This window comes from Capra hircus, chromosome 15 (genome assembly GCF_001704415.2).
Source record: "Capra hircus breed San Clemente chromosome 15, ASM170441v1, whole genome shotgun sequence".
NCBI classification, from domain to species: Eukaryota; Metazoa; Chordata; class Mammalia; order Artiodactyla; family Bovidae; genus Capra; species Capra hircus.
This window is the reverse complement of record NC_030822.1, coordinates 37565199-37576775: the sequence shown is the minus strand read 5'-3', so window position 1 is coordinate 37576775 and position 11577 is coordinate 37565199. Positions and strand designations below refer to the sequence as shown.

At 36.4% G+C, this 11577-nt stretch overlaps 1 protein-coding gene across 1 annotated transcript; it reads right to left on the bottom strand.

Annotated features, from left to right (window-relative positions):
• LOC102185550 (olfactory receptor 502) lies at positions 9333-10295 on the bottom strand. Its single transcript, XM_018058918.1, has one exon. The coding sequence runs from the start codon at positions 10293-10295 to the stop codon at positions 9333-9335; it is 963 nt and encodes a 320-aa protein (XP_017914407.1).

The window sequence follows — 11577 nt, the reverse complement described above, 5'->3', positions numbered from 1 at the left end:
AAAGAAATGATACAAATGAACTTACACAACAGAAAGAGATTCACAGACTGAGAAAACGAACTCCATGGTTGCCAAGGGGTGGGAGTTGGGTTTGGGGGGTGGGGAGGAATAGTTAAGGATTTTGAGAAGGTCATGTATACACTACTTTATTTAAAATGGACAACCAACGAAAACCTATTGTATAGTATACGCAACTCTGCTCAATGTTATGTGCCAGACTGGATAGGAGGGGGATATGGGGGAGAATGAATACCTGTATATGTGTGACTGAGTCCCTTCACTGTTCACCTGAAACTATTGCAACATCGTGGTAATCAGCTACACCCCAATACAGCATGTTTCTGGCGTTAAAAAAAAAAAGCAATGAAATAGAACAGAAAATTCAGGAACCAGTTCACACAAGTATAGCCAACTAACTTTAAACAAAACTACAAAGACAGTTCAGTGGAGAAAAGATAGTTTTTTTTCAATAAATACTGTCTCAATAAATGGAATAATTAGAATTTCATAGGCAAAACCAAACGAACCTCAATCTAAATTTCACATCTTATACAAAAATACACTCAAGATGGATCATGGATCAAAATATGACATGCAAGATTTTCAGAAGAAAAAATAGTTACTCATGACCAAGGTTACACAAAAAGTTCTTGACTCCAAAAGTCCAATATATATATATCAAAAATTTGATAAATTTGAAATATCAAAATGCAAGTTAAAAGCATAAATAGATATCACCACACACCCATTAAATGGTTAAATTTATAGAGAAAACTAATAATACCAAATTTTGGCAAGATTTTGAGCCAATTGGACTCTCAACATTGCAAATGGGAATATAAAACAGTACAATCATTTTGAAAATAGTTTGAAAATTCTAAAAACAAAAACATGTCTCCTAGAAATCCCACTCTTAAGTGTTTACCTAAAACAAATGGAAAAAAATATATCTACACAGAAATGACTCAAATGTTCATATCAACATCATTCGCAATAGTTCCAAATGGAAACAATTCCCACTAACTGGAGAGTAGATTTAGAAAAGCAGTGTATCTATACAATGAAATACTACTTCACAATATAAAGCAAAACTGTGGCTATATACATTATTAATGTATTTGTATGTATCAGAATAATTATGATTAGAGAAAGAAATTATGTGCCATAGTGTATATACTGTATACGCCTCATCTTACAAATTTACAGAAAAAAGAAACTGATTTATATTGTCAGAAAACAAATCATTAGTTATTTCTAGTCAGGAGTACAGAGAAAAATGCATTGCCATGGGGCAGAAGGACACTGAGAGATAACTTAAATGCTTTTTTGCTTGACTGTGGTTGTGGTTTAATGGTTAAATGGGTAACTATTATTAAATCATCCATTTTAAACAGATTCACTTATTTTACTGAAGGTTATTATATTTTAGAAAAGGTTTTTTTTAAAAAAAACCCCAAGCCTACAGTTTGGATATATAGAATCTTTATTGTGTGATGACATTGTTCTTCATATTGATTAGTGTGCTGGTTACTTGGGTGTACGCATTGTCAGAATTCCCCAAACTGTATACCTAGGTTTATGCATTTTACTATAAGTAGGTATCCTTCAATGAATAAAGTAACAAAAAATTAAAAATTCCCCTTTTGTCATTTTACTGGGGTTTAGGAGGGTTATAAAATTGGATGCTTATGTTTATCTCATCTTTACCCAGGAGTCCCTGATCCCATATGAGTTTTAGAATTAATTTTTGTGTTCTCAAAAAAAATAAATCCACTTGGAATTTTATTTAGGATTGCATAAGTGTTAAAGATTAATATAAGTAGAATTGACATTTTTGTTAAGTTTCTTAACCCAGATCATAATATGTCTTATTTTTTTGTGCTGTCTTTTTGGTTCTTGCATTGTGCTTCTATTGATGCATAGAAAATGATCAATTAGCAGCTTAAACCACACATACATACTATACACACATATCTTTCATTTTTTAATGTACTTTACTACTTCGTATACATCAAAACTACAGCTTAGAATTTTTTTTCCTGCAGCTTAGAATTTTTCCTTTAGGTTTTTATTGAAGCTTAGGTCTGTGTTTGTCTGAAGATACCTTAATTGTTTCTTTATTTTTAAAAGGTAGTTTTATAATTATAAAAATCTTTTATTGAAAGTTTATTTTCCCTTGTACAGCTTTGAATATTTCTTTCCAGTGGATTCTGACCTCCATGGCTTGCTTTTTTCTTCTGATTAGAAATCAGGCATTAATTACATCAGAAAGAAAGAAAGTGAAAATGTTAGTTGCTCAGTCAGGTCTGATTTTTTGCAACCCCATGGCCTCCAGTACTCTTGCCTGGAAAATCCCATGGGCAGAGGAGCCTGGTGGGCTGCAGTCCATGAGGTCGCTAGGAGTCGGACACGACTGAGCAACTTCACTTTCACTTTTCACTTTTATGCCCTGGAGAAGGAAATGGCAACCCACTCCAGCGTTCTTGCCTGGAGAATCCCAGGGACGGGGGAGCCTGGTGGGCTGCCGTCTACGGGGTTGCACAAAGTCGGACACTACTCAAGCGACTTAGCAGCAGCAGCAGCAGCAGCTCCAGCATGGGCTATAGCCTGCCAGGTTTCTAAGTCCATGGAATTCTCCAGGCAAGAATACTGGAGTGGGTTGCCATTCCCTTTTCCAGGGGATCTGCCTGACCCAGGGATCCAACCCAAGTCTTCTGCATTGCAGGCAGATTCTTTTACCATCTGAGCCACCAGGGAAGCCCAATTATATCAGAGTTCCCTACATATAATGTGATGTTTTCCTCTTGCTGCTTCCAGGATTCCATTTGATTTTCAGTACTTTGCTATTATGTTCACAACTATGAGACTAAGTGTGTGCTTGGGTATGTATATGTATGTATCTTATTTGGGATTCACTATGTTTTGGGATTTTTAGGTTAGTTTTTTTCTTTTTTTTTTTTAACCAGATTTGGGACATTTCAACCCTTATTCTTAAATTATTCTATGGCCTTTTTTCCTTTCCTCTTCTCTTAAACTTTTTTCTCCTTAGATACTTGATTATTTTATGTTACTGTAAATTTTTAAAATTTTTCATTTCTAATTGCTTGTTACTGGTATTTAGAGAAATAATTGATTTTGTCTTCATCTTGCTGCTACTGCTCCTAAGTTGCTTCAGTCGTGTCCGACTCTGTGCTACCCCATGGACAGCAGCCCACCAGGCTCCTTGGTTCACAGGATTCTCCAGGCAAGAATACTGGAGTGGGTTGCCATTTCCTTCTCCAACTCCATCTTGCTAAAGATCTCTAATCCTGGTAATCTATCTGCACTTTCTTATTTTCCACATGAGCAATTGTCTTATATTATACTTTATTTCTTTAGTTTCAATCATTATTCCTTTCATTTCTTTTTCTTGCCATAGTACACCAGGAAGAATAGAAATGCTGATAATAGGAATCTTCTTCATGTCCCCAGACACAGTGGAAAAGCATTAGAAGTTTCAAACATAAAGTCAGTTTCCGCTAGATCAAGTTGTTTTTTATTCTATTCCACTTTTGCTAGAATTTTAAAATCATACCTGGATGTTAAAAATTACCAGTCTTTTTTGAATCTTTTTGCTATTATGTTTTTCTCTTTTAGCCTACTAGTGTTTAGAATTTAACTTATTGATTTAAAAAATATTTTAAAAAATCTTTTATTGGAGTTCAGTTGCTTCACAGTGTTGTATTAGTTTCCGCTGTACAGCAAAGTGAATCAGCTTTATGTATACATATATTCCCTCTTTGTCACCACAGAGCATTGAGTAGAGTTCCTTGTGCTATATCAGTTCAGTTCAGTCACGTCCGACTCTTCACAACCCCATGAATCGTAGCACACCAGGCCTCCCTGTCCATCATCAACTCCCAGAGTTCACTCAGACTCACGTCCATCGAGTCAGTGATGCCATCCAGCCATCTCATCCTTGGTCATCCCCTTCTCCTCCTGCCCTCAATCCCTCCCAGCATCAGAGTCTTTTCTAATGAGTCAACTCTTCTCATGAGGTGGCCAAAGTACTGGAGTTTCAGCTTTAGCATCATTCCTTCCAAAGAAATCCCAGGGCTGATCTCCTTCAGAATGGACTGGTTGGATCTCCTTGCAGTCCAAGGGACTCTCAAGAGTCTTCTCCAACACCACAGTTCAAAAGCATCAGTTCTTCGGCGCTCAGCTTTCTTCACAGTCCAACTCTCACATCCATACATGACCACTGGAAAAACCATAGCCTTGACTGGATGGACCTTAGTCAGCAAAGTGATGTCTCTGCTTTTGAATATGCTGTCTAGGTTGGTCATAACTTTTCTTCCAAGGAGTAAGCGTCTTTTAATTTCATGGCTGCAGTCACCATCTGCAGTGATTTTTGAGCCCAAAAAAATAAATTCTGCCACTGTTTGCACTGTTTCCCCATCTATTTCCCACGAAGTGATGGGACCGGATGCCATGATCTTCATTTTCTAAATGTTGAGCTTTAAGCCAACTTTTTCACTCTCCTCTTTCACTTTCATCAAGAGGCTTTTTAGTTCCTCTTCACTTTCTGCCATAAGAGTGTTGTCATCTGCATATCTGAGGTTATTGATATTTCTCGTATATATGTCAATCCCAGTCTCTCAGTTCATCCCAACCCCTCTTTCCCTCCTTGGTGTCTATACATTTGTTCTCTACATCTATCTTCATTTTTGCTTTGTAAACAGATTTTTGAAAATCCATTTTTCTAGATTCTACTTATATGCATTAATATACAATATTTGTTTTTCTCTTTCTGACCTACTTCACTCTGTATGACAGTCTCTGAGTCCATTCATATCTCTGCAAATGGCATAATTTCATTCCTTCTTATGGCTGAGTAATATTTCATTGTATATTTGTGCCACATGTTCTTTGTCCATACCTCTGTTGATGGACATTTAGGTTGCTTCCATGTCCCAACTATTGTAAATGGTGCTGCAATGAATATTGAGGATGCATGTATCTTCTCTAATTATCGTTTTCTCTGGGTGTATTCCCAGGAGTGGGATTGCTGGACCATATGATAATTCTATTTGTAGTTTTTTAAGGAACTCCCCTATACTTTGCTTCATAGTGGTATTATCAATGTACATTCCCACCAACAATGCAGGAGGGTTCCCTTTTTTCCACATGCTGTCTAACATTTTTTTTTTTTTTTTCAGATTTTTTGGTAATGGCTGTTCTGACCAGTAAGAGGTGATATCTCATTGTAGTTTTGATTTACATTTCTCTAATAGTGAGTGATGCTGAACATCTATGCATGTGCTTGTTAGCCATCTGTATGTCGTCTTTGGAGAAATGTCTTCTTATATCTTTTCCCCATTTTTGATTGAGTTGTTTGTTTTTCTGGTATTGAGTTGTGTGAGCTGGTTGTATATTTGGAAATTAATTCTTTGGCAGTTGTTTCCTTTGCCATTATTTTCTCCCATTCTGTGGGTTGTCTTTTCACCTTGCTTGTAGTTTCCTTTGCTGTGCAAAAACTTTTACTTTTTAAGTAGATCCCACTTGTTTATTTTTGTTTTTGTTTCAATTTCTCCAGGAAGTAGGTCACAGAGATCTTGCTTTGATTTATGTCATTGAGTGTTCTGCCTATGTTTTGCTCTAAGAGTTCTTTAGTTTCTGGTCTTACATTTAGGTCTTTAATCAATTTTGAGTTTATCTTTGTGTATGGCATTAGGAAGTGTTCTAATTTCATTGTTTTTCATGTAGCTCTCCAGTTTTCCCAGCACCACTTATAGAAGAGGCTATCTTTGCTCCATTGTACATTCTTGCCTCCTTTGTCAAAAATAAGGTACCTATAGGTGCATGGGTTTATCTCCAGGCTCTCTGTCTTGTTGCATTGGTCTATATTTCTGTTATTGTGCCAGGATCATACTCTCTTGATGACTATAGCTTTGTAGTATAGTCTGAAGACAGGAAGGTAGATTCCTCCAGCTCCATTCTTCTTTCTCAAGACTGCTTTGGCTATTTGGGGTCTTTTGTGTTTACATATATGAATTGTGAAATTTTTTGTTCCAGTTCTGTGAAAAATGCCATTGATAATTTGATAGGGATCACATTGAATCTGTAGATTGCATTTGGTAGTATAGCCATTTTCACAATATTGATTCTTCCTACCCAGGAACATGAAATATCTCTCATCTGTTTATGTCATCTTTGATTTCTTTCATCAGTTTCATAATTTTCCATTTATAGGTCTTTTGTCTCCTTAGGTAGGTTTATTCCTAGATATTTTATCTTTTTGTTACAATGGTAAATGGGATTGATTCCTTAATTTCTCTTTCTGATTTTTCATTGTTAGTATACAGGAATGCAAGTGATTTCTGTGTATTGACCTTGCATCCTGTGACTTTGCTGAACTCACTGATCAGCTCTAATAATTTTCTGATAGTTTCTTTTGTGTTTTCTATGTATGGTATCATGCCATCTGCACACAGTGAGAGTTTTACTTCTTCTTTTCTGATCTGGATTCCTTTTATTTCCTTTTCTTCTCTAATTGCCATAAGTAGGACTTCCAAAACTATGTTGAATAGTGGTGAGAGTGGATACCCTTGTGTTGTTCCTGATCTTAGAGGGAATGTTTTTAGCTTCTAACCATGGAGAATAATGTTTACTGTTGTCTTTTCATATATGGCCTTTATTTACTATGTTGAGGTAGGTTCTTTCTATACCCATTTTTTGAAACATTTTTATTATAAATGGGTGCTGAATTTTGTTGAAGCCTTTTTCTACATCTATTGAGATGATTATATGGTTTTTATCTTTCAATTTGTTAATATGGTATATCATATCGATTGATTTGTGTATATTGAAGAATCCTTGCATCCCTGATATAAACCCAACTTGATCATGGTGTATGAGATTTCTAATGTGTTGCTGAATTCTGTTTGCTAGAATTTTGTTGAGGATTTCTGCATCTATGTTAATCAGTGATATTGACCTGTAATTTTCTTTTTTCACGTCTTTGCCTGGTTTTGGTATCAGGATGATTCTGGCCTTGTAGAATGAGTTTGTGAGTGTTCCTTCCTCTGCAGTTTCTTGAGAGAGTTTCAGAAAAATAGGCATTAGCTCTTCTCTAAATGTTTGCTAGAATTCCCCTGTGAAGCCATCTGGCCCTAGGCTTTTGTTTTTTGGGAGATTTTTGATCACTGTTTTGATTTCAGTGCTTATAATTAGGTTGTTCATAATTTCTATTTCAGCAAGAAAAAAAGGGAGAAAAATCAAATCAACATAATTAGAAATGAAAAAGGAGAGGTTACAATAGACAACACAGAAATACAAAAGATCGTAAGAGAATATTATGAGCAACTATATGCTAACAAAATGGACAACCTAAAGGAAATGGACAGATTCTTAGAAAAGTTCAACCTCCTGAGACTGATGCCCATATATCTTAATGATTCTGTTTCTGTTGTCTGCTGTTTCCACTGACTCCCATGATGTGTGTGATACCTTATTTCCTTGGTGCTGGTCACAATTTTTCAGTGTGTTTTGGTTATCCTGTTTAATATTTAGTAGGAATAATTAAGGCTTGAGTTATTCATTTGATTGTCCAGTTCACTCAGAAGTACCACCTGTGCTTGGCAACACCTTATACCCAAGTTGAAGGCTTGAGACTCTCTAGATCTCCAGGGCTGCACACAAGTGCAAGACTTGGTCACTGGGTTTCTGCTTATCTTGAGGATACATGTTAAACTTATCCCCATAATTCTTATCTATTTGTGCCCTAGGCTTTGATATTTGTTCCACCCATCCCCAAACATCACTGAATGCAAACCCAGGATGGTAACACTTCCTTCTTGCCTGTCAACTTCTCTCATTGCTAAAGCATATGTGAATGTTAGGTGTATTTCTCTGGATTCTCACAGTCCCTGGTAAAGCAATTCCTTATACTGTAATCTCTTCTGTGATATTTAAAATATCTTAAGCATCCTATCATTTGTTTTTGTTGTGCTCACCATGGGGTTGATTCAAATTACCAAACCTGTCATAATCCTAAAGGTAAACATGTACACAGGTAACATCATATACAATAGGCAGTGAGTGTCTTCACCTCAGATGTTGCTCAGATGTTATCTTCCCAATGAGGTCAACACCGACACTTCCTGCCCTGGCAGGTTAAGCTCCATTACTCTGGCTGCTTTTTCTTTCTCCATACGACTACCCCCTTCAAATAGTCTGAATCACTAACTTGGTTTTATTATTATGCTTATGCTATAAAATAAATACTATGAGAGAAAATATATTCGGTGCTTGTAACTTTTATTTCCAATGGCCTGTGACTGTCTCTGGAATACAAGAGTAACTCAATATGCTTTTTGAATGTATGAAAGAGTAAGTGAATGAAGGAGATGATTAATGCCCCATGACTCTGTGAGCAAAAACATAGAATTTGTGCCTGAAACATTAAAGAGGGGACAGGAAAACTCAACAAATGCAGTTGTCATCAGCACATAGAGGTTGATTGAGCATCTCCAGGAAACAGTCACAAATTCAGGGGGAACAATCCAGTTCCTTCCAGCTTCCTGAGAAGGATGTAAGCCTGACCATGAACAAGGCACTCCAAGAGGTTGTTCCACTCAGTCCTGGGGGAGTTTTTTGCTTGTTCAGTCACCGATTTGTGTCCAACTCTTTGCAACACCATGGACCACAGCACACCAAAGGACCCTACTAATTCCTAGACAGAAATCACTTTTGAACCTGACAGAATTCACAAGTCAGTCAGGGACTTCTGTTCTTCCCTGGGGACTCTCTGTGTAGTGACTGGAGCCAGAGGCTAGAAACATAGGCCAGAATTTATGGATCCGTAAAGTCCTTGCTCAGCATAATACCTGAGAAAACAGGTATATGCTCTGTTCTGCTTCCTGCAAGAACATCTCCAGAAACTTTCAGATTCCACTTTGTCATTTCCTCTCAGAATGTACACAAGCAAAAGTATAGTTATCTCCCTTATTACAGAATAGACTGCAGTTGAAAATGGACACTGGCTTAAATGTTTGGAGATACAATAATCCTATGGTAGAGTACAATTTTGGAAAAAATATATGAATAACATTTAAAAATGATTTTCAGGAGATGGAATATTTTTATATGAACTAATTTTGTTTCTTAATTGTAAATTTAATTTTAGTAAAGGAAATTTACTGTGGGTCTCTGACATAATTAGGTATCTGAAAATCTCCCTACCTTTACTAAAAGATTGCAACCAGGATAATGATATGTGATGGGTATATGTAAACCACAAACACTTAATTTCCTCTTATTATTATATATATGGCATATTATTGTATCAAATCCTATGAAATAACAGACTTCACTAAGAAAGTATTTTTCTGGCAAGCTCTCTTTAGAGCCCCCTTAATCTCATTGTTCCTGAGGCTGTAGATGAGGGGGTTCAACATGGGGATCACCACCATGTAGAACACAGACACCACCTTGTTCTGGTCAGTTGAGTAGCTGGACTTGGGCATCACGTAAATGAATGTGATGGTCCCATAGAACAGAGTGACTGCTGTGAGGTGGGACGTGCAGGTGGAGAAGGCCTTGTGGCGCCCCTCGGTGGAGTGCATCCTCAGGATGGTGATGAGGATGTAGACGTAGGATACAGTTATAACAACTACTGTGACCACAATAATGGAGCCAGCCGTAAATGAGGGGACAACTGCAGGGATACTGATGTCAGAACAGGAGAGCTCAACCAAAGGAGCAAAATCGCAGAAAAAATGATTGACTTGATTTGGTCCACAGAAAAGTAAAAAATAGAGGGAAATAGTAAAGGAGGAGGCATTGAAAAAACCACCTATGTAAGCCACTGTGAGTAACTGGACACAGACTTGTGTGGACATTTTGGTGGAATAAAGCAGTGGGCTGCAGATTGCTGTGAAGCGATCATATGCCATGGCAGCCAGAAGGATGCACTCAGTTGACCCGAAGAAAACAGCGGAACCAAGCTGGATGGCACAGCCTGGGTAGGAGATGGTATTTGTCTCCACCAGGAAGTTTACAAGCATATTGGGTGTAACAGAAGATGAATAGCCCACATCAGCAAGGGCCAAGTGGCTCAAGAAAAAATACATAGGATGATGGAGCTGAGCTGAGATTCTGATAAGAATGATTGTGCTGAGATTCCCACATATGGTCACCAGGTAGATACAGAGGATGATCGTGAAGAGGATGATTTGAAGGACTGGGTCATTTGTTAAGCCCAGTAAGATGAACCCTGTCATTGCAGTATCATTCCTCTGCCGCAGGGAATCCATGAAATAAGGTGGCTGCTACCAAAATGAACCTAGATGAAACAATTTATTACAGAAGTTGTAAATTTGATAATTTCATTTTCTTTAGTACAGATACAGGGTGTGATTATAAATAAAGATATTCAAGAATCTGCATATTTACATGCAGTTGTGAGACTATCTGTATTTTTTAAATTATTTTCAGCAGAATTACCGGAAAACTTTCTTGAAATAATGTCTTTTATCTTTTGTATCATATTGTGTCCAAAATGCACTTAAAGTGGATTTAAACTCATAGAATATCTGAAATGAGATTAAAAAATCAATGAGTATAATTTAAAAATTAGAAAAGAAATGTGTAGGGTTTTGTAATAGAGATTTGATTAATGGCTAAATTTTATTATATGCTTACCTTATTATAAGCATCAGTTTAAGCATTTTATATTTATATGCTTATAATTTAGTGTGTGTGTGTATATATAGTCTATGCTTATAATTTAGTCTGGTATTTAGTATATATATAGTGGGTGTTGATAGTCTATTTTTCATAAAATATTTTTATTATTTTATAGGTGAGTAAACTGAATCTGAGGAGGTTATATAAGTTGTACAATATCATATAGCAACTGATAGAATCAAAATATGAAGTCCAAAAAACTCTGACTACCTATCTCCTATAGTAACCACGCAATAAATAATACTGACTACAAAGTCCAATACACCTGGCAATGAGTGTATAACAGATTATCCTTTTTAAGCCTTCTGGCAGTTACGTATATCTCTTTTATACATAGTTATGTATTTCTAGTTAGTTATGCATTTCACAATATTTATCCCTTAAAAATTTTTTAAAGGAGAAATAAAAATGTTCTTGATAGTATAACAGAAACCGATTTCAAATTAGGGTTGTGGATTTTTTAAATTAAAAAGATTATTAGGTAGTTTGAAATATTGATGTAATCACTATGTAAAAAGCATGATTGATATAAGTACATAATTAAAATACATTTATTCAAACAAACCAAATTACTTCCTACTTTAACAATGTTTTCTAATTGGACTTTTATAGAATGAAATATTTCCTTTTTTTTTTCTTTATTAAAAATCTAAATGCCATACATCAACATGAATCCGCCACAGGTGTACATGAGTTCCCAATCCTGAACCCCCCTCCCACCTCCCTCCCCATACCATCTCTCTGGGTCATCCCAGTGTACCAGCCCCTAGCATCCTGTATCCTGCATTGAACCTAGACTGGCTGATTATACAGAGTGAAGTAAGCCAGAAAGAAAAACACCAATACAGT